The sequence below is a fragment of the Micromys minutus genome (assembly GCF_963924665.1).
Source record: "Micromys minutus genome assembly, chromosome: 11".
NCBI classification, from domain to species: Eukaryota; Metazoa; Chordata; class Mammalia; order Rodentia; family Muridae; genus Micromys; species Micromys minutus.
The window spans coordinates 30185316-30209787 of record NC_137980.1 but is presented as its reverse complement, the minus strand read 5'-3'; the positions used below and the strand labels follow the sequence as shown (position 1 = coordinate 30209787).

At 44.5% G+C, this 24472-nt stretch overlaps 1 protein-coding gene across 1 annotated transcript in view; it reads right to left on the bottom strand.

Annotated features, from left to right (window-relative positions):
- The window catches only part of SCD5 (stearoyl-CoA desaturase 5), a gene marked incomplete at both ends in the record, with an annotated part of 121487 nt that overhangs the window by 34336 nt on the left and 62679 nt on the right, over positions 1–24472 (bottom strand). Inside the window, 2 exon segments of the mRNA XM_080925525.1 lie at positions 2–109; positions 113–193. Coding sequence (XP_080781651.1) covers positions 2–109; positions 113–193 — 189 coding nt within the window.

Sequence of the window (24472 nt, the reverse complement as noted above, 5' to 3'; positions counted from 1 at the left end):
AGACCACGGGGTCAGAAAACAGATCAGGGACATCAAGTTCTTTGCCCTTCTCAGTGACATCTGGATGCTTGGGGACCAGCAGCCACCCAATATGGGAGAAGAAGATGCCTCAACAGGCTTTGTAGGGGTCCACATCTGTCTCTGAGTACCTGTGCTGGGCTAGATGGTCCCTAGACCCCTCAAAGATATTGTTCTTTAGAAAGAAAACAGAGCCCAGGTGAAGTGTCACCATGTAGGACACCTTTCTGGAAAGTTCCAGCCATTCCACCCTGTTCTTACAGCCCATTCCTGCTCTCTGGTCTCCACATTGTCCCCACAGAGCCTCTCACATCCAACTCCTAAGCATGGTCTGGGATAGTTTTGTGTTTGTTTGTTTGTTTTGTTTTGTTTTGTTTTTTTTTTACCACAACAGGAGGTTGTTACTGCTGGTCCCCAAGCACCTCATTCAACTGGATGTAAGCTTGGGTTTGGGATATATCACTGAGGAAGCTAGGAAGAGTTTGGGGGAACTAGAAAGAGACTTTACATGCAAGGTTCTGGTTGAGATTCTCAAGCCCCAGGGGGCTATTTCCACTGAGGAAAGCGAGATCTGGTGTGAGGACAGAGACTTGATTACCAGGAGAGTGGTAGCCTTAAGTACCAACACATGTCAACTGTCTTCCTGGACCTCTGCCTTCCTTCCTGGTGACCTCAACAAGGAAAAGTTTTATATAGAGAGTAGAGTATAAAAACACCGAGCTGCTCCTGTGGGTCTCTACACAGGCTTTGTTTACGGACTGCTCCAACTGAGCATAACAAAGAAATGGAGGCAGCTGTGGCTCTGTGAGCAGTCTGCTGTGTCTCATGACTATGGCAGGTGGCTTTCCTGATACTCCCGAGCATCACTGTGCACCGTGGAAATGTCCTCTTGAACTTTTGGTCATGGGAGACAGCAGGAGGGGCCTGGAGTCCTGAGTGGGGCGGTGGGCTGTTGTAACTCTTACAAAACTATTTGTGTGTGTTGAATTATCACTCATATACCAACACTCTTAAACATTGGGAAGGCAAACAAAACTGGACGGTCGTGGTTTGGACTGGAAAGTTAATCTGCAAATGAAAATGTAGATGGTGTAAAACTGTCCTCTTTCTGATGGTTTTAAACCATGAGGATTCAGGACTTGGTGTTCTGATTCACAATCTTCTGTCATTGATAATGGTTTTGTCTAGCTGATGAGAAAAGGCTTAAGCAACTGTTCTACTCCTTAACTGTGCGTCCAAAGAAGGCTCTGGGTATTGGGAGTTACGTGGCTCACGCAATGGTGCTAAGAGTCTACTCAACTGTGTTCATTCAATAGTGTCGATGTGAAGCATTAAGTCTGGGCCTACAGAGATGACTCAATGGTTAAAAGTGTCTTTGGTTTTCCAGAGAATCTGAGTTCACTTCCCTTCACCCACATCAACTTGTTCATCTATAACTCTAACTCCAGGGAATCCAATGCCTCTGGACTCCTCCACCACCTGCACTGGTGTTAACACACACACACATACACATACACACACATACATGTCATTTAAAAACCAATGAAGATTAATTTTTAAAAAGAACTCAATCTACATAACTCTTGAGTAATTGGAAAAATATATGCTTAGCTTTGAGTGTGAGCAGAGGCAGAACTGTCTGAAAGTCAATGTTCTGCAAAAGCAACAGCTGACGATAACAGCAAAGAGGTCTTTAGGATTTTTTGCCAGTGTAAAAAAAGGGGTTTGGGAAGGAGTGAAAACATTGTATTAATTATAATCCCACGATTTGGGGTTAGGAGTTACTTTCAAGTGTCAATCAAGACTGTTGAAGCTAAAGGAACAGTTTCTTTCTTTTGTCTGAGCTTATTAATCTGAACACAGAAAGAAGGACACTGTACTCCCTGTTCATGGCTGCAAACATGAAGGCTTACACTATTCCCCCAGCTGGAAAAACAGTTATGGAGCAAAGATGGCGCCTCTTCAGACCTCAAGTCACAGCCTTAAGACACACCCCTTCCTCATCAAGGGTAGGAGGCTCATTTACAGAGAAGCTCACTCTTTTAAAAAGATTGTAGTGGTTCTTCAGTGCATTCAAGTTGTAAGGACACCTGAGTGGGGCATTCCCAAGGGCTGGGAACACTGCTCTCTCCCAGTGAAGCCTAATACAAAAGCAAAACAAACAAACAAAAAAAAAAGCAAACAAAGGCATGATGCTGACAGGTCGGAACAAAGGCTTTGATTTTGATTTTTAGGCCCTCTGGCCAGATGGCTTCCTTACAGCTTTTGGCTGTTTCAATGAATGAGGGAAGGGTTTGGGCCCTAGTCCAAAAAAAAGCATGAAAGTGAGCCAAAAATACTTCAAGGTTTTTGTAACTGTATAGCAGAAAGTGGTGAGAAAGAGATTCCAAGAACCAACTGTGAGCCAATAGAACCAGAAAAAGAAATCGGGTCATCTGTTGGACCCACAGGCCTCTGTCTTCCCACCTAGTCTGCATTTCCCTCTGACCTGGGACTGACAGGAGGCAGCTGGTGGAGGAGAGGAGCCTGCCTGTGACCAACATCTGTGACTGGGAAAAGGCATGTGCACCTCGGGTGTGTACCTTAGAGACGGGCTAACGAGAAAGCTGGGGTGAGCGAGAAGAGGGACATGGGCAAACTGGACTTCGGAAAGTGGAGGCCATGGAGAGAGAAGCCAGAGTCCTACAGTCTCTTCATGGAAGCCCTTCCTGCCCGTGTTCAGACAGTACTGACTGCTAATATCTAAAACTATAGACGCCATTCCTTTTCCGTGTCACCGAGTGGGACAGGACAGGAGAGGGTACAATAGTGGAGGGGAGGGGAGGGAGGACAGGACAGGACAGGACAGGACAGGACAGGACAGGGCAGGATAGCGAGGCACAGAGCTGACCAGTTCCCACTGATGCCCTGGCTCTTGTGTAGGATTATTCCATTGTTCCTACCCCGGGGGGAACACTCTGAAAGGAACATAATGCTCAGTCAGTCACTGTATTGACTTCCTTTCCTTAATTTTCTAAACTTGTATACATTCTAAAATAACAAATTATAAAATAATTGCAGTTTGGAGTTCGTATTTAACAGTGGGTTCTGATAGGCAATGATTACAACACAGTCTCATTCTAACCGGGACACGTTGATTGATCATTCCCGAGAAAGTACTCCTTGCAGTAACCTCTCCAACCCGAATAAGCCCGTGCAAAGAAAACACAACTCAGTTAATATGAATACAAGCTGCGTGCCTAGACTGGGCAGATCTACCACCACACTGCTCTGTTCCCCAGCTATGAGATTCCTTATAACTGCGGTTTCTCCAGGCCACGAGCTTCAGCTCCATCTTCCTTCCCGTCTTCCTCTTCTCCTGTCTCCCTCTCCTCTCCCCTACCCCAACTCTTCAGCTCCACCTTCCCCTCCTCTGCCCAATCACCTGCTCTTGCCTTTATTTTACAAGTTAAAATGGGAAGAAAGTTCACCTGAGTCCTAGGCAGCCCTTCTTGGGGAAGTGGAATTAGCATCAAAATACAAACAGCACCAGGGCACCCACAAGTCCTGAAGCACTCAAGGACTGGCGTTGGCTCTGTGGCAAAGGTGGGTGGGTGAGTAGGACAGGAACAGGAAGTGAGAGAATCGAGAGGGGACACTGGTGGCGCAGGTCTTACCCACAAAGAAGCCATACTATGGTCCTACTTTATGATGGCCAATAGAAGTATAAGGTAATAGAATGCAAACCACCATGTACTTAGAAATGCCCTGGTAGCCACATTAAACTGTGAAAGGAAGTAATATTAATTTTAGTAATGTGCTGTACTTAATGTAATGTGCCCCAAATATTATCATTTCTATATGAGTGTGAAAACCATGAAGGGAATATGGCTGAGACTACAGTGCTTATGTGAGCATGATGGCTGCAGTTCAGATCTCCAGAGGCCACTGTAAAACTGTGGTGTCACAGGCCTAAGACCCCAGTGCTGAGGGAACAAAGACAGGAGGCTCCCTGCAGCTCACTGACCAGCTGGTCTGTTTGACTGGGTTGCTGAGCTGCAAGCTCAGGGAGAGGCCCCGCCGCACAGAACAAGGCGGAGAGAGCTGACCCTGACTGTTGAATTCAAGCTGTCTCCACACACATATGCATGGTCACATGTGCACACAAACACACAGACACATTCACACACGCACTGGCAGAGGAGAGAAACAGAGACAGACAGAAAGACAGACAGAATTATTTATCATCATCATCATTATTATTACAGAACTTTTTATTTCTTCTACGTCCTGTCCTAGAAATATGGTATGTATTTTTCTTCCATAGAATGTTTCTATTCAGACCAGCCACATGTCAGGTGCTTGGTAGGTACCCATAGCCAGTGGCTACCACACCGGACAGTGTAGGTCTAGCCCTTAGCTCCCACAGACTTCTTGTACTTCACTTTTCCAAGTTTTAAGAATTCAGTGCTGCCTTGGAGGCAATGGTACATGTTCTCAGGAGGCAGAGACGGGAAGATCTCTGTGAGTTCAAGACCAGTCTGGTCTACATGGTGAGTGTGTGTGTGTGTGTGTGTGTGTGTGTGTGTGCACGAGTGTGTGTGCATGTGTGCGTGTATGTGTGTGTTGTCTGCTGGTGTGAGGATGAAACAGGCACAAAGGACAGACTGGCAGATGTCCTTACATTGTTTGTGACTTAAGCTAGCAGATCATCTTCTGGGTCTGGTCTAAGGGAGCAGTTGTGGCTGTACACAAACACCTGGCCACAAGAATGGTCACTGGAGTGAGAATTTGGGGGAAACCCTGAGATTCCACATAATAGATTTGTGATACATTAATCAAGTATCATTCATACGGTACAAAATGCACTCTCTCTGTATATATAATAATGTACATATAGAGAGTTTCTGGAAAGAAATAGTTAAGAAAGGTCTCAGAGTTGCTTCAACAGAGGAAAACATGGAAGACAGAGACGAGAAGAAATGTTTTCTCTTTTCTCTGTGATGACTAAAGGCCAATTAATTTTGTGACTAAAATTTTAACAAAATGGATGTGATGTAATAACAGACTGGCCATCAATGCAGTCCCAGGACGTTTTCAAAACCGGATGTGTGCTGATAACCCACTTTTAACAAGATGCTTGTTTACACAAAGGAAAATGGAGGGAAACTGTAAGGTGAACTTGACAGTGTTTCTCTAGGATGTGAGTAAGGAATCCTCCTTTTACTTTTCATTTTCTAAATCTTATTAAATGCATATTTTAAGAATATTTCATCAGTTCTTTAAGAAAATTGTCTGATCATATCTACTCAATATTCCTCCCAGACCCACCCACTCCTCCCTTCCCACACAATGTGTCCTTGTTAAAACTAAAGCTGCTGTCCTGGTTTGAATGAGAATGCCCCCACAGCCTCACACATTTGAATATTTGGTCTTTGGTTAATGCCTGGATGGAGAGGATTAGGAGGCCCAGTCCTGCTGGAGAAGTCTGTCCTTGGTTGGGGTGGGCCTCAGGGTTTCAAAAGACCTGCTCCATATCCGTCATTTTTGGTTAGATCTCCTTGAGCTCTTGGCTGTCATCCTAGACTCCAGTCCTCTGAAACCATAAGCCGAGTTAAGCCCTCACTTTGGTAAGTTTTCTTGGTTACAGCTTTACACAGTAGAAGAGTAACTGAAGCCCATTATGACCGGTCTGTTCCTGCGCAGGGACTCTTGGGTGACAGGTTTTCCAGAAGAGCAGCTTCAGCTAGCCAGGGGAACAGTCTGAGGGAACATCACCTCTCCCACTCCCCGCAGCTACCAATTGCCAGTAGTTCCTCAGGGGTGGGATTTCCTGCTCTGCCCCCATGGGATTGGGTCTGGCATGGGCTTGTGTAGGTCACAAACAATATCACAAGCACTGTGAGTCCACATGTGCAACTTCTGTTCGTGTCCAGAACACAGTTTCCCTGTAGCCACCCACTGTCTCTGGCCTTACACTGTTCTGCCTCTCTTCAGCAGCAGCCTCTGAGCCCTCTTGGAAGAGGGAGTTCAGCATGCACACACATACATACAAGTACACACATACACACATGTTCCATCGAGGGCTGAGCATTCCGCAGCCTCTTCTCACCTGAGCTCTGCTAGGTCTGGTTCTCTGTTAATTATCATCTGCAAATAGAAGTGTCTCTGGTAAGGCTGGGAGATGACTTAGCTCTGTCAGATGTACAGCTTTCTCTTTTGCAATATTAAGGAAGCACTTTGTTGTTGAAAAAGTTCCTATCTTCCTGAACCAAAAAGTCCCAGCTTAAAGTACTTGCCTGACATGGGTTTTTGGCCAGGACCACAAAGTGGAGGAAAGACACTCAAATAAGGATCTTCAAAAAATTAAACATGATGATAGGCATTGCTGAAATATGAGAGAATCTGAAAATGGTCTATATGGTAGATAATAGTCATATAATAATTAAATCTCCTAGTTTAGTTATTGTTTTGTGATAAGTAGGGAATGTCCTTGTACTTAGATGTGCAAGGTTGAGATGTAAAGGTGGTGTGTAACTAACTTTCAGATGGCTTATAAAAAAGTGCATCTATGCATAGCACACATGTACATGCATACACATACACACACAGGCACATGCATACACACACATAGACATACAAGTACACACATGCACATGCATACACACATGTACTTACAAGCATACACATATGTGGGAAGCCACCGCATTCGCCATTACAAGATGGCGCCCAGCCGGAAGGGAGGGTGGCCAGTTTTGAGATAAACAACCTAAGTGCGCATGCACACATGCCTGTTTTGCTGACTCATGCTGACTCTGAGTATGCTAATTAGGGCGCACAGAATGCACCAATCAGGTGGCGACACAGTCCTCCTAAGCATATATAAGGAGGGCTAGTTTCTGGGCTCGGGGTCTTTCGCCAGTGCAATCAAACCCGCAATAAATGCCTGTAGAAGGATCCTGTTGTGGCGTCTTCCTTGCCGGCAAGATAGGCGATCGCTACAATTGGTGCCGAGGTCCTGGGAACAAGAAACATCTGCGGCACACTCGAAGACCCCAGTATGCTGGAGGATTCAGAACTACACGGCGTGGGAATAGTCCGGTAAGTATCACGGAAGGTGTACCGGATTGCTCTGAGAGGTATGCCTCCATTTGGTGTAGATCCGCTGTGGGTTGGGTTAGCTTTCCCTGTCCTGGTCGTAATTGTGCTGCTTATCTGCTATTGTCTCCATTGTCATCGCCCTAGAAAAGAGTGTATTTGTTGGGAATAGAAAAGCTGGTAACACGAGCGTAGATAGACTCGCTAGCCCCGTGTGTAAGTTCTTGTGTAGCTAAACAAGCGACATGGGAAATTCACCATCTAAAGCTATGATATCTGCTCTCGAAGCTTTACTAAAAGAAAGGGGATTGAAGATTTCAGAATCAAACTTGGGACGTTTTATAAAAGAAGTAGATAAGATGGCGCCTTGGTTTGTTACCACAGGTTCTCTCAATTTACCAAGTTGGTCTAAGTTGGGGCGCGATATAGAAAGGGCCGCAGAAGAAGGGACTTTAGCCTCGGGGATAAGGCCAATATGGAAGTTGGTAAAAGCTTGCATACAAGACAAAAAATGTGAGGTACAAGTTAGACAGGGACAAAAGGTGTTATCGGATTACCAGGAGAGCATGTCAGAAACAGAACGGAAAAGAAATTAGGAGCGCGCGAGAAAAACCCGTTAAAGGGAAAAGAAAAAAAGAGAGTGCACAAAGAACAAAAAAGATCAGAGGAAGAAAATCGAGGAGCAAAGCCACTTTACCCTCTGGCTGATGAGTTCTGAGGAGTCTGGGCTTTCTGAAAGTGAAAAAGAGGATTTAGAAAAAGCTGCCGCTGAATATGAAGCAGAGCGCTATGGTCCGGAAAGCCTTGTTAAGATGGCGTCTAGCGCGCCACCACCACCACCTTATCATAATAGAGGCGGAAGTGAGTGTAAGTTCTCCTTCTGCTCAGAAAAGACTCGTAGAAAATTACAACAAATGTTTCCAGTGTTTGAGGATGCAAACAATGTTAGATTTCACCAACCTTTAGAACTTAAACAAGTGAAAGAATTAGCAGAATCCGTGAGAACGTATTGTGTTAATGCTAATTATACGTAGTCTCAAATTGAGAGGTTAGCAAGTACGGCAATGACTCCTGCTGATTGGATGCAAGTGACAAAGGCCTGTTTATCAATGGGTCAGTACTTAAAATGGAAATCTGTTTGGCATGACTATTGTCTAACCCAAGCTCGAGCTAACGCAGCAGCGGGACTTGGACCTTTGACATGTTAACAGGGCAGGGTCAGTGGTCCAACAATCAAACGGCTTTTCCTTTGCAAGTATATGAGCAGATTAATATGACAGCAGTAAAAGCATGGAAAAATCTGCCAAATAGAGAGGAGGTCAGAGGAAATCTTACAAAAGTAATACAAGGAGCTACTGAACCTATTTCGGACTTTGTTGCCCGCATGATGGAAGCAGCAGGTAGAATATTTGGGGATCAAGAAACTGCCATGCCTCTTATAGAACAGTTGATATATGAGCAATGTACTAGAGAATGTAGAAATGCCATAACCCCATGGAAAGCTAAAGGATTACAGGCATAGATAAAGGCATGCAGAGAGATAGGTGGGCCGCTCTCCAGTGCAGGTCTGGCAGCAGCTGTTTTGGCTGCCCATAAAAGGAAAGAGATCACATGTTACAAATGTGGTAAACGGGGACATGTACAAAAACAATGTAGACAGGAAATAACTCAGCTCAGACAGGAAAAGACTCCAGGGATATGTCCAAAGTGCAGAAAAGAAAGACATTGGGCTAATGAGTGCAGATCTGTAAGAGATATTCAAGGACGACTGCTTACCCCAAACAATCGAGAGTCAAAAAAACGGACAGAGGGGCTCACGTCCCCAGGGCCCGCAAACGTATGGGGCAGTTCAGTCTTCTGTATCTCTCCGTTCGCCGAATGCCCGCGCAGAGCCACTACAGGTTCGGCAGGACTAGACCTCCGTGCCACCACCAGAACAGTATTAACACCCCAGATGGGATGCCAACCTGTTGCTGTAGATTTTAAAGGACCCTTACCAAAAGATACTGTAGGGCTATTACTAGGGAGATCATCTTCTACCTTAAAAGGCTTAGTAGTGCACCCTGGAGTTATTGATCAAGATTTTACTGGACAGATAAAAGCTATGTGTTCCTCCCCACGAGGAATCTTTGCCATTTCACCAGGAGATCGGATAGCTCAGTTATTAGTGTTGCCAAGTTGTCATAAAATGTATCCTAGCTCCGATAAAATTAGAGAAAATCAGGGCTTCGGTTCCTCAGGTACCGATGGAGCTTTCATATCATTACAATTAGATCAACACCCTACGCTCACATTACAAATTGAAGGCAAACAATTTTCAGGTATATTGACACTGGAGCAGATAAGAGTATCCTTGCAAGTAAGTGGTGGCCTACCTGTTGGCCTGTAAATCAATCAACTCATTCATTGCAAGGATTTGGTTATGAATTCACCTCCTTGATTAGTGCTAAGACTTTAACCTGGAAAGATGCAGAAGGAAGGACTGGTCAATTCCAACCATATGTTCTCCCTCTTCCAGTTAATCTCTGGGGCAGAGATGTAGTAATGGCCCTAGAATTAGTTTTGACCAATGACTATTCAAAAAATAGCCAACAACTTCTGAGAAATATGGGTTATATACCTGGGAAGGGTTTAGGAAAGACTTTGCAAGGAAGATTGGACCCTATCCCAGCCTTGGGAAAAACAGATAGTTCAGGACTGGGTTTTTCATAGGGGCCACTGAGGAGCCACTACCCATTCCATGGCATACGGACAAGTTCTTCTGGGTACCTCAGTGGCCACTACCCAAAGAAAAACTTGAAGCGGCACAGCTTTTGGTCACAGAACAACTAACATTAGGTCATTTAGAACCATCCCAATCGCCTTGGAATACCCATATTTTTGTTATTAAGAAAAAATCTGGAAAATGGAGACTGTTACATGATCTTAGGGATATCAATGCACAGATGAATATTATGGACCTGTACAAAGAGGTCTCCCTTTGCTTTCTGCATTACCAAAAAATTGGCCGGTTATTATTATAGACATTAAAGACTGCTTTTTCTCAATTCCTTTAAATAAAAAAGATAGGTGCAGGTTCGCTTTTACCCTACCATCTATTAATCATGAGCAACCGGATATGAGATATCAGTGGAAAGTTTTTCCCCAAGGTATGGCCAATTGTCCCACTATGTGTCAACTTTATGTGGGTCACGCTATAAGTCCAATAACAAAAGAATGTCCTGATATAAAAATACTTCATTATATAGATGATATCCTTTTGGCTGGTTCCCAAGAAAAAGATGTTATTAATGCTTATATAAAAATTGTTAGTACCTTAAAAGAGCATGACTTACACATTGCATCAGAAAAGGTACAATATTTGACCATGGGACACTTTCTGGGAGCCATCATTAAGCCTTCAAGCATTAGACCTCAAAAGTTACAAATTCGAAGAGAACATTTAAAAACTCTAAATGACTTTCAAAAATTATTAGGTGATATAAATTGGCTCAGACCTTTTTTAAAGATTCCCACATCTGATTTAAAACCATTATTTGCCATCCTTGAAGGAGAATCTCATATTTCTTCTCCACGTCGCTTGACCCCTAGTACCTTGAAAGCTCTTCAACAAGTAGAGATTGCCATCACTAAAGCTCAGTTGAGCAGGATAGATCCTAAAAAACCATTCTCCTTATGTCTATTGCAAACTTCCCTAATCCCAACAGCCGTTCTGTGGCAAGATGGGCCACTTTTATGGGTCCATTCACACTCATCTGGTTCCAAGACGATAGAGCATTATCCTACAATGATTGCTGAGTTAGCCCAAGCAGGACTTAAACAAGCTTTAACACATTTTGATATGTTACCTGAAAAAATTATTATCCCATATACAACAGACCAAATTCAGGTATTGAGTTCCACCCTCAATGAATGGGCTATATTGCTTTGCACTTTTCCGGGAAAATTTGACAACCATTATCCAAAACATCCTTTGTTACAGTTTGCCATTAAGCATCCTATTATATTTCCAAAATTAACCTCCACAAAACCCCTTGTTAATGCATTGAATATTTATACTGATGGTTCTAAAACAGGAAGAGGATGCTATGTTGTGAAAGATCAAGTGCATTCCTTTCAATTTTCACCTGATGCACCTCAATTGGTTGAGTGTATGGTGGTATTGAGAGTTTTCCAGCATTTCCCCCTACAGTCAATTAACATTATTCCGGATTCTCATTATGTGGTAAATGCGGTTTCTCAGTTAGAAACTGCGGGGATGATTAAACAATCTAGCAAAGTGGCTGACATATTTGGTAATATACAAAATTGTATCCTTTCCCGATCACACCCATTTTTTATTCAACACATTCGAGCTCATAGTCTATTACCAGGTCCTATGGTACAAGGGAATGCATTGGCTGATCACGCCACAAAAATGTTCCCCATCTTAACTAAATCACTTCTAGAAGCTGCTGCAGACTTCCATGCTCTCTATCATGTACCTGCCACTACATTGCGGCTTAAATTTTCTCTCTCTCGTGCAGAAGCACGAGATATAGTCCTACGATGCAGTAAATGTGCAGACTTTATTTCTAAACCTAATGTGGGAGTCAACCCTCGCGGTATAAGACCTTTAGACATATGGCAAATGGATGTGACTCATATCCAATCTTTTGGTAAACAACAATATGTCCATGTGTCTGTAGACACTAGTTCTGGTGTCATGCATGCTACATCCCTTTCGGGTGAAAAGGCTTCCCATGTCATTCAACATTGTTTGGAGGCCTGGAGCACTTGGGGAAAACCACTGTTGCTAAAAACAGACAATGGTCCTGCTTATACCTCAAGCAAATTTCAACAATTCTGTCTACATATGCAGGTTAAACATCTTACAGGATTACCCTATAATCCTCAAGGACAAGGCATAGTTGAACGGGCACATCGCACCCTTAAACAATACTTACTAAAACAAAAAGGGGGAATAGAAGTAGTTACATCTACCCCTAAGACGATGTTATCCCTTGCTCTATTTACACTTAATATTTAAAATTTGGATGATAATGGCCAATCAGCGGCAGAAAGACATGGTCAATGGCCTAAACCACCCATTAATAAGGCACGATGGAAAAATGTATTGACTAATAAATGGCAAGGCCCGGATCCTGTGTTAATCAGATCCAGGGGAGCTGTTTGTGTTTTCCCACAGGATGAAGAAAATCCCATTTGGGTGCCAACGAGATTGGTGAGGATCATCAAAGACCAGGATGAAGGACGAGTGACAACCCTGGGAAAGGATCCACCCATGGATTCTGGGAATACTGATGGGAATGTGGTTTGTACAGACTGAAAGTATCCCATTATGGGCCATCGTTAGAACCTGGCCTGTCCCTATACCTGTGCATGCCAATTCCACGGTGTTGCCAGTGTTTTCCTCAATAGACTGTGCACAAGATGTTTCATGTATAACACCTCTTGGGGAAAACCCTCAGCCTTATAATGCTATCAATTTTACCATATCTGGTACCTTATGTTTTACTCTTTCTTCTGACTCGAACCCTTGTATTTGGATCCGTAAAGGTGTTATTGCACATTGGAAAAATCCTCTTGAGGGTGCATCAGCTAATACCATACAATCTGCTCTAAGCGCCCTTCAAGAGGTTGCTAAGGGATCCCAAACAGGGTCGAGAAGTAATGATAGTCATGTTAAGACATATTATTTAACCACACTTCTTATGATTCACGAAGGTACAAGACCATTTAAGCCAAAAGATTCTACTATTGTTGCTAACAAATCTTCAACTAATAGGAAGAAGATCTTACCTTTCTGTTATCCCTATGAGAGCTTTCCACCAGTACATACCCCATGCCAATCTCCTAGAAGTCGCCCCCAAGATATTATTCCAGGATTTGAATTTTCACCACCTCTTGGTAATGTCAATTGGGATAAAAAGAATTATCAAACTGGCATAGATAATACCTGGCCTTGGTTCCAGTGGATTCTGTCTAATAAGAAAGGAGCTGCTACAGTTTTGACTCCTTTTGACAGATTTCTTGGAGCGTCTTATAAATTGTATAATATATCAGGATATTATAATTTTTCAGATGGACGTGTCACAGTGACCTCATTTAATCCAAACAAATTAATGAGGTAAATATTTCTGCCTCACCTGTGTGCTTAAAACCCCCATTTTTCTTTTTGTTGGCCAATAATGTAACTAATAGCATGATCTTATGCAATAATACACAAGTTTCTTGTCTACTTGCTGAATGCTGGAATAAAACTTATAAGTACGCCGTGGTTGTTAAGATTCCCACTTTGGTACCTGTTCCAGTAGAAGCTAATCCTGAAGAATTTTCCATTGCCCAGCCTTTCAGATATAAAAGAGATTTTAAAATTACAGCCGCTATTATAACTGCTATAGTGATATCTGCTGGTGCAGCAGTTACTGCTGGGATTTCCATGGCTAATCAAGTTAATACTGCTACAACTATAAATGAAATATCAGAACAGACTTCAGAAGCATTGGTAACCCTACAAAGGACCGATGCACAATTGGCATCTGGTCTCCTCTTTGTTAATCAAAGAGTGGACCTATTGCAACATCAGATAGATGCTTTAACTGATATGGTTCAATTAAGTTGTATTTCCCAACAACCAAACTTATGTATAACCCCTATAAAGTATACTAATGATTCTCGATTTCCTAGTAAGAATATTTCAGATTATTTGAAAGGAGAATGGTCTGCAGAATTGGAAGATCTACAACAAAGACTTCAAATACAGATCCTGACCTTAAATGGCACTCGAGTGGAACCAACTACCCTTGGAGATCTTACTTCTTGGCTTTCTTCTGCATTTTCCTACTTTAAAGAGTAGGTGGGAGTTGTTATTTTTGGTGTACTAATATGCTGTGGAGGTGTGTCGCTTCTATGGTTGTTGTGCAGACTTAGAGCCCAACAAAGATGAGATAAGGTCATCATTACTCAGGCTCTTATGGCCATTGAAGGTGGTGCTTCTCAAGATATCTGGCTATCCCTACTTAAAGAATCTTAATTCCCAAAATGGTCAGCTTCCACAATCTCCTAAAGTAATCTAGGCCCTACCCTTCATCCCTGGGTCCTTGGGAGGAATGAAAAAAAGACCCAAAGTAGCCATTCTTAATGACAGGCAACTTCCTCTAGCCCCTGACCAACCTAAGACACTGAGCCTTGAGGACGACAAGATAATCCTACAACAGGTAAGGCTCGGGTTCGAGAGGTCGATCCTAAGACAGAGATGGTTATGTCCTGAATAACAGGTCAGTCACTTATTCCTCTGCCCAGTTTCTCCCCAGAGGCCTCACAAAAAAGAAAAAAGGAGGAGATGTGGGAAGCCACCGCATTCGCCATTACAAGATGGCACCCAGCCCGTAGGGAGGGTGGCCAGTTTTGAGATAAACAACCTAAGTGTGCATGCACACCTGCCTGTTTTGCTGACTCATGCTGACTCCGAGTATGCTAATTAGGGCGCACAGTATGCACCAATCAGGTGGCGACACAGTCCTCCTAAGCATATATAAGGAGGCTGGTTTCTGGGCTCGGGGTCTTTCGCCACTGCAATCAAACCCGCAATAAACGCCTGTAGAAGGATCCTGTTGTGGCGCGTCTTCCTTGCCGGTGAGATAGGTGATTGCTACACACATATATACATACATACATGCACATTCACACATGCACACCAACACACACATACACACAAGCCCCTCATACACACATACACACACACCACACACCAAACATTCAAACTTCAGCCAAAGGTTTAAAGCTAGTGATCATAGGTAAAAGTTGTACAGTGGTGGTTCGATTACCTTCCTTGAAAGTTTTTTGAGCTTGACATTTTTAAAAATTAAAACACAATCTAAAAAGAAAAACATAGGAAAAATAATTCCAGCTCAGCGGTGAGTCGTGTCCTGAGCTCTGTGCTTAGCCCTGTCCTGTGGAACCCACTTGAAGCAGTGAGACTCCGCCCATCAGTGAGTATCATGTTTCTGCTCCCATATGTTTTCATAGTACAAATGGCGACCCTGTCGGCTGGTGGGCAGAGCACTGTCTTAAATCAGCCCTCTGCCCTGGCCTGGACAATAATGCCCAGAAGCAAGGTCCCTGGTGAACACAGCTGGTCACTTAGAGATTCTTCTCCACACGTCACTCCTCACAGGGGCCTCGAGCAAAGGCAGTGCATCTCAAACGCTGCACGGAAGCGCACGCCGAAGCAGCCCACCTGGCTCACACTACTTCTCTTGTTTCATTTCATGATCAAAATAAATTTCTGCCGGGCATGCTGGCACACTCCTGAAGGCTAACGTGGGATTACCATTCATTCCAGACCAGCCCGGGCTTCAGTGAGACCCCCCCCTCAAAAGAAAACAAGCTGTATGTTCCTTCCTGTCATGCTCCATTCGGCTGTTACAAGGCCATTTTATTTCCACTGTTGACAGGAGGGAGGCCGGCTGCACACAGCTCTGGGCTCGCCTCACACAGCTCAGAGCACGCCTCTTTCCCAGAGATGAAAACAGATCAGTGCTTGGTGTTCCCCGGGCACCCCTGGAAACAGATGTTCGCTCCTGAGCAGACACAGTGGGGCTGTTATATTCTCTAATTCAATTTTTCTGGTTGCTTAAAAGTCCAAAAGAACTTTCCAGGTGGGCTCGAAACCGAGCCAAAGGGAATTCAGCTTTTATTCATAACTTGTCTGTGCTTCCAGTGAGTCGTGGAAAAGAAACCAGACCCAACATGTCAAAATGTCTGAGACAGGCAGGTTTGGGAGAGGAAGGGGCGTGCGTGCAGTGAGTATGCCTGCACTCTGGGTAAAGGCAGCCTTCTGTCAAGAAGTCAAGAGGGAAACGGCTCACTGACCACCTCCTGGGAGCTGGAAATCACTGGGAATCCATCATCTCCGGCTCCGAATGTAATCCTGTTTAGCTCATGTGCCAACAGTCTACAGATTAGACTTGAGGCTTCGGTGCTTTCCCCACGCTCATGCTGGGTCAGCATTTCAGACGGTGCTCACAGTCTGTAAAAACTAGTCCAGGAAGTACCAACCAGGGCCTGCACAGGGGTCTGCCATCTGGCAGGTGGCTCTGAGAGGCTAGCTGCTGGCTGCTAGCACTGGCCTAGAAAGGATACTCCACCTATGCCAGGACTTAGAAGCTGGGGGAGTCTAAAAGTCAATCTATGTGGTTCGAAGGGTGTTTGCTGACAAAAATGTAAAATCTGCAAAGAAACAAAGGGATGTCGAGTCTTTTATGGTGTTTAGAGAAAACCTAATTGTGTAGTTCAAACTGACCTTGAATTCACTATATTGCCCAGATTGACCTCAAACTTTCAGTCATCCACCTGCCTCGGTTTCCGGGAATTAAAGGACTAAGCTGGTACTCCCAGATGGTTCTCTTAAAAGCATATCATTGGAGGGGGGCTGTACTTGTTAATGTGCGTATATGTGTGGTGTATCCGCACACACGTGGAGCCAGATGCTGGTCTGAGGTGTCTTCTCTCAGACGCTCTTCACTTTACTATTGTTGAGGTAGAGTATCTCTCGATGAAGATTGGAAGGAGATGTGTTAGGGATGTGAGGTGAGTTCAAACAGGGAGTGGCTGGAAGCATACAACCAAAATATGTTGCATATATGTATGAAATTTTCAAAGAATAAAAAATAATAATAATAATGTCTCTGATAGCTCTCTCATGAAAAAAATCCATGTTCAGGTTGGGAGGAATTGTTTGTCAGTGGAGTGGTTATTACTCTATACTCCTGAGTTAGATCTCCTTATTTTATATGTAAAAAGTTTGATAGAAAAAAAAACGTGGCCATGGTGCTTAGTTTTAATTGTCAATTAGACACAACCAAGAATCACCCTTAAATGAGTCTCAGTGAGAGGTTGCCTAGATTAGGTGGGCCTGTGAGCACATCTCTTGGGAATTACCTTGGTTACATCAGTTGAAGTAGAAAGCCCTACCCCACTGTGGGCACTGCCATTCCCTGAGCTCCTGGGTTCTTTGAATGGAGAAAACGAAGTGAACATTTGCACACACACATCCACTCATTGCTCTCTGCTCCTAACTGTAAGTATAAGAGACCAGCTATGTTCCTACAACCTTGACCTCAGGGATGGGCTGAAACCAAGGATTGTTAGTCAAATAAGGTCTTGCTCCTTGAAGTTGCCTTCAGCAGCTATTTTATCACAATAAGAAACAAGACTAAGGCAATGGCCTGGTGATCCAACTGCAGTGAATACACTTGGCTCCCAGACCTTTCCCTTTAAATACTATCACCTTCTAATGGGAACTGGAACTTGGGAGAAATGGCTGATGTAGAAGGAGGGCAGGAAAGACCATGTGGAACTGGCAAATGCTATTGTGGGCATGGAGAAAGTGTCTCAACATGAGGGTTTGGGCTGGGGTTGCGGCTCTGAGGTAAAGCGCTTACCTAGTAGGCACAAGGCCCTGGACTTAATCCTCAGCACTGCAAAGAAAAGAAAAAATAGATTGGATGGATGAGGCTAAATGTGGGGTGTGAGTCTCTATGTAATGCCTCAAGCTGAATAAATGAGGCTGTTAGAACAAACAATGACAGCCATTAAGTACAATCTATTTAGTAAGAGTGTGTGGACCCAAAATAAGCAACAACAACATAATCCTCTTCCTCTCAGGTGAGTGCCAACCAACAGATGCAGAAGGAATGATGGCTCAAACTCCTATCTTGCATCTGGTGTGGGCATAGCCGATTTAGGAAGCATTGTCAGTGCAAGCTAAACTGCTGGGTTAAAAGCTGATGAAGACACATATTTACATGGTCTCGTAGCACATTAAACATTAAGGTGTTGCAGGACTCGCCCATTTGTCTCGTCATCTTCAGCACAGAAACTTGGCCGAGGTCACCGTCACCAAGCAATCAAAGTTCATGCCACCAGAACATGACAAGATGGGATCGCGCACCTCTCCCTTAAAGCTGAGAAGAACACGAGATGGCTCGAGTAGAATTCCTGCCATCAAAGGCACACTCTGAGTCCAATAATAAGGGAATATAAGCAAAGCCTAACAGAGACATTCTACAAGAAAACTGACCTTGGCTAGTTCATGTCAATGCGTCAACAGCATAAGATCAGAGAAAAGACTGAGAGACCGCTCCACGCTAAAAGATTTTAGAGAGGCATCACAACTCACTCTTAGGAGCCTGGACTAGTGCCGCATCGTTAAATTGCTGGACTGGATAAGTACGGTGTCCATGTTGAGTCATCTTATTACCAGGAGATGTGCTCTGACATTGCAGAAAAGAGCATGATGTTTATCACAGTCTCAGAGGATTTCACAGAACACAGATGCATGCACACGCAAATGTGCCAAGAAGAGTAAGCGCAAGAGACAGGGTTCTAATCGCTAGTCCATCTAGGGGAAGGAGATACAGACATTCTTTATGAGGTTTTCCCACATCAAACTCAAGGTTTTAAACAGAAATGATTTTAAAATGAAAGCTAAAGCTAAAGTGAAGCATTTCAAAGGCATCCTTCTGGGAAGCCTCTGGCTTTCATCCTTGTCTGCAGCTCCTATGGTGACTTTGTGACAGCCTCAGCCCACTGGTCCCTTTCATCAGCACCAAGAGAGAGTACTCATGCAGACCTCCTCCACGCCTGTTCCCATTCCCCAACGCCTGCCTTGCTCTTGCTTATTATGTGACAAGCTGCCCTGTACTGCTGTTCTGTACAAAAGCCGAACTGTGCAGCAGAATCTTCCCTTGAAGATCTGGCCCTGTTACGCGCCTCACCCCTACTTTAGCTTTCAGTGTGACAAATATTTGTGTTTGGTTTTGCGCTGGCAGACAAGATCAGGGCAATCAAGACTGTCTTGGGGGAACCTCAGTTGTGTGGAAGAGAAAAACAAACGTAGTAAATACAAATACAGTGCCGGTGCCGACTCCGACTGGAGCCATTTGGCAGAGGACTGAGCCAGCAGGGGATGTGAGCGAGGACAAGACAGGCCTTTCTCAACTAGCAGTCCTCGGGTTGAGGGACCTGAGGAGAGGGAAAGCTGGTGACACCATCTGAGAAGGGGGGACTTTCAAAGTCAGGTGTCCACAGCACAGAGCTAGGGCAGGGTGGGGGAAGATGAAGATAAAGACTCTGATGAGGAGTAAAGGCGGTCTTTGGTCCTGGTTCTTAGCTCAGAGCCTGGAGAAGCTTGGCATTGCTTATTGCCAGGACAGTCTTCGTCATGCTAAAGAAATGACCCGTGTGGGCCCCCTAGAGAGCCTCAAGGTGGGGACAGATCACCAGAAGGACCAGTCAGATGATTTGAAGTTTGGCACTGAAAGGGGAGGAGAGGGTAGATTGATTTTGGTCCCCTGAACCACAATTTTGTCAATAATGCCAAAGCAACAAAATCCTGATAATACCTCTGGACACGGAAGGTTGGTGGAGTGTCTTAGTCAGAGTTTCTATTCTTGCACAAACATCATGACCAAGAAGCAAGTTGGGGAGGAAGGGGTTTATTCAGCTTACACTTCCATATCGCTGTTCATCACCAGAGGAAGTCAGGACTGGAACTCAAGCAGGTCAGGAAACAGGACCTGATGCAGAGGCCATGAAGGGATGTTACTTACTGGCTTGCTTCCCCTGGCTTACTCAGCCTGCTTTCTTATAGAACCCAGGTCTACCAGCCCAGGGATGGCACCACCCACAATGGGCTGGGCCCTCCCCCTTGATCACTAGTTGAGAAAATGCCTTACAGCTGGATCTCATGGAGGTATTTCCTCAACTGAGTCTCCTTTGTCTGTGATAACTCCAGCTTGTGCCAAGTTGACACAAAAGCAGCCAGTACAGTGAAGCTTGCTGGCTGGTGAACTCATTGATGTGCAGGAAAAGGGGATGCTTCCTGACCCCACAGGGACAGAGCGAGGCAGCTCTGAGCAACAGGCTCTTCCAGACCTTACCCGTGGTTATTTCACTGCTGCCTGGGCTGTAGCTTTTGCCAGAAAGCTGAGCACTTGCTTGAGTTCTGAGCCACTTCAGTGACTTTTTACTGAAGCTAGAAGGTTGCGGGAAGCCCTGAGCTTATCACTGGCCAGTGAGAAGTATGGCTGAGACTCCACTGTTATTCTGGAGTTCTTTCATCTTGTGTCTGAAGTCATCATACGAACGACTGGGTTAGTATGACTTTTGAACTGAACTGGGTACACTAAATTGGGGTGAAAACAGAACATGTATAGGCTTCTAGACCAAAGAAGGAGGCTGGATTTGAACCCATGTGCAAGGCTAAGCCGCTGAAGCTCGTTGGGTTTTTTTGTTTGTTTGGTTTGCTAGAGAAGGGTTTAATGCTCAACAATTCTCTCTGGGTACAAGAGACTGAGTACTGAGGTAAAAAGACCTGGCAGGAGGCTTTCAGTTTTCAGCACAGGCTGGGGGAGGGGTGGAGGTTAGGGGAGTTGAGGGGTGAGGGGGAAGGAATCAAATCCAGGGTCTCATGCCTGTTAGCAAAGCACTCTACCAATGAGTTACATCCCAGCCCAGGATGGAGGCTTCAACTAGAGTTAAGAAGTGTGCATGGTAGAAATAAAGGAATTGGACAAGAGATTGGCTAGAGAAATGGTGAAAGTGTGGGTGACAGCTCTGGTGGGAAACATAGGAGAGAAACTCTTTGGGGTTCTGACTTTGGTTTTGAACACAATGAGCTCACAATCCACCAACAACCAAAAGTCACATGGAGTATTGGGTCTGCAGCAGGCTTCAGATACCCACTTACTCCTTTGGTGAGACACGCTGTAAGGACACTGTCACACCGGAAGTATCAGCCACTCCCTCTCCCAGCCTTGCAGGAGTCTGTGCCATGTCTTTCCTGCTTTTTCTGTCTAGATAAATTTTGGACATCTTTCAAGGTTCACCTGAGAAATCTGGCGTTTAGTTGGGGCTGAGGAGGTGGCCCATGCAAGTGAAGCGCTTGCTGGAAGAGTGTGCAGAACCGAGTTTAGGCCCCCAGCACCCTCATAAAAACCCCAGCCCTCGGGACAGAGACAAGAGGGCCCCTGGCATATGCTGGCTGAATAGGTGAGCTCCTGGTTCAGTAAGAGAATTTGTCTTTAAAAATAGATTGGACAGCAACTGCAGAAGATTACAGATGCTATCCTTTGGCCTTCACATGCATGTACATGTATGCATGCACACCTGCACACACACACACATACACACACACAAATGGTACACTGAGTACTGAATCCAAACCACACTGAAGAAGTTTACTTCTCCATGATGTAACTACACTGTCACTCAACACAACACACGGTGGTCACTCTTCTCTACCTCTGCCTGAGTGTGTCTCCCCCCACCCCCACCCTCCCATTCACCTCTGCTTAGGTCAAAGGGTCAAAGAATCCATGTGGCATCAGACTTCTCCCAGCTACCTCAGCCTGTGTTCATGTTTCTGCAGCCAGGACAGACAGTGTGAAGCCACTGAATTTAATTCCATACTGTCTTGTATGACCCTGTCCTTGCTGTCCGCCAGTCCAGCCAGCTCTGTTAGGCCGTAAGCTCCCATGACAAGGGCCACATCTTATGTAGCTCCCTACATTCCTCAGAAGCCCATGACACTTTGTGTGACCTCAAAGGGAGTTGACCAGTGGCTTTTCATAGAAACAGCAGATGATTAGATGGAAAAATGGATGAAAGCAATCAGATGTTTCTAGGTTTTACCATAATTTTCTAATGCAAGGTTGGAAATGTCCACAGGCCATGTGACGGTCAGCAAGTCTCGACATCAGTTAAATCTGCTTATACAGTGACACTGCAGATATTGTATCCTTAGAGCTTAATGGGAATAGTCACTGCATCCTGGGAACACTCCAGTGAGGGGACCTGAGGTCGGCACCGGGAGGAATTGGGGCAGGATAATTGAAAGCCCAAGCTGTGATGAGCAAGGCTGCTGGTGAAAACAGCTAATTCGGGAGTGGAGTCTAATGAGGGGCGTGGATGAGGCAGGCGGTGGAAAACCCCTGTCTGTGAGACCCAGTTTTGCTGAGATCTTCATTAATGGCAGAGCAAAGGTTACACATCGGGTTAATAACATTTTGAGCTGGTTCTAAATTGGGAGCTGCAGCAGATGTCGCTGGGGCTAGGGACATTGCAGACGGTCTACAGAGATTAGAAATATAAGTAAAAAATGATCTCGATGAGGTCTGATTTAGGAAAAATGCAAATGAAGGCAGCTAGGGGAGAAATCGTCTGAGATGCTGGTCTGTCAGCAGGCTGGGAAGCCTAGAGAGCAGCCACAGGCAGAATGCCTCTGTCAGGACAGCAGGGTAATAGGATCATGCTTTAACAGCGTGTAGCTCAGCCCGGCAAGTGGCAGGTAGAGAAAGGAATTGTGAAAGACTGCCTTGTAACAGTCGTCCTCAGCACCAACACACACGTGGGGAACAGGCTGGGAAAAGAGACCAACAAGACATTCCTACCTTTGTTTAGAAGGACTGAACCTTGCTGCTCAGGACCCCTAACTATAGTTGTTTGGGATTCTGGCAGAAGAGATTAGGAAGTAAAATGGTACAGGATTAAGGGGGTTAGCCACCAGCAATTCTCCTAAAAAGAAAAAGAAAAAAAAAAAAAAAAAAAAAAAAAAAAAAAAACCTTCTTCATAATTACAGCATCCCTTCATGATAAAAGTCCTAAAGAGACTAATCCAATATCTCTTCATGATAAAAGTCCTGGAGAGACCAGCCATCTCAACATTGAAAAGACAATCTAACAAACCCACCGCCAGCATCCAGCTAAACAGACCAAATGTAAAGGATTTCCACCCAAATTTGGAACAAAGCAGACATGTCCCCTTTCCCCTCCTGTTCAATACAGTGTTCAAAGACTTAGCCAGAGCAGCAAGGCAAGGAAGGAAATCAAGGGGATACAAATAGGGAAAGAAGTCAAATATTCTATTTGCCGATGACATTACTCTAAACCTAAAGGACCCTAAGGGCTCCCCCAGAGCCTCCTAGAGCTGATAAACACATTCAGCAACGAAGCAGGATACAAAAGTAACACCCAGTAGCCTTCCCATACATAATGAGATGGTAGAGAGAAAGAAACCCGAGAACTGATATCATTCAAACTAGCCTTGAAAATTCTGGAATAAACCGAGTCAGGGACAAAAAAGACTTACATGATGGAATCTCTAGGACAATGGAAAAAAGATCTAAGAAGACACCAGAAGATGGAAAGATCTCCCTGATGGTATGATTAATATTATATTATAAAAAATGGTTTTTAAAAAAAATCTATAGATTCAATATAATCCCCATCAAAATTTCAATGAAATTTTCACAGAATTAAAAATATTTTTTCAGCTTCATAAGGAAGCATAAAGGACCCAAGATAGCTAAAACAATCTTAAAAAATAAACAATACCGATGGCGGTCTCACCAGGCCTCCCCATCCAGATACCAAGCCAAACTGCACTGAAGCAACAGCGAGAGCGCCACACAACTATGAAAACAGATACACTGCTCAATAGCGTGGGATTGACGGCAAAGCCACCGGATTATTGGCAAGCAGCCAACCATAGACATGGGGAAAAGACGAGCTCTTCAGCGAATGGTGCTGGTCCTACTGAACAGCTACTCCAGAAGAACTGAGTTCGATCCCCGTCTCTCCTATATAGAATCACCTCCAAATGGACCAAGGAACTCGGCATAGGACTCGATGCCCCAGTCTGAGGAAGGAGAAGCCGCGAACACACTTGAGTCTGTTGGAACAGAAACGGAGTTTCTAAACAGCTCCAAGTGGGGCAGACACTAAAGATGGCAGCCTTGAGAATGGGCAGATCCTTACCTGCTGTCCGTATGGCAGATGGCTGTCTGTCTGGCAGGCGGTCAGCATCTAGAACATACAAAGAACTGAAAAACTATACACCAAGAGATCAAACAACTCGATTTAAAAACATGGAACAATTTTAACACAGAACTAAACAGAGTTCTCAAGAGGGAAATATAAATAGCTAAGAAGCTATGTTTGTGTGTGTGTTTGTGTCTGTACATATGTCTCTGCGTATCTCTGTGAGTGTCTCTATGTATGTCTGTGTGTGTCTGTCTGTGTGTGGGTCTGTGTGTATAGGTCTCTGTGTGTATAGGTCTCTGTGTGTCTGTGTGTGTGTGTCTGAGACTCTGTGTCTATCTCTGTATGTGTGTCTGCCTGTGTGTATGTATGTCTGTTTCTGTGTGTCTGTATGTGTGTGTCTGTGTGCGGGCATCTGTGTGTATGTCTGTGTGAGTCTGTCTCTGTGTGAGTATGTGTGTGTGTCTCTGTGTATGTGCATGTCTGCATGTCTGTGTGTCTGTGTGTGTGCATCTCTGTGTGTCTCTGTGTGTGTCTGTCTGTATGCGTG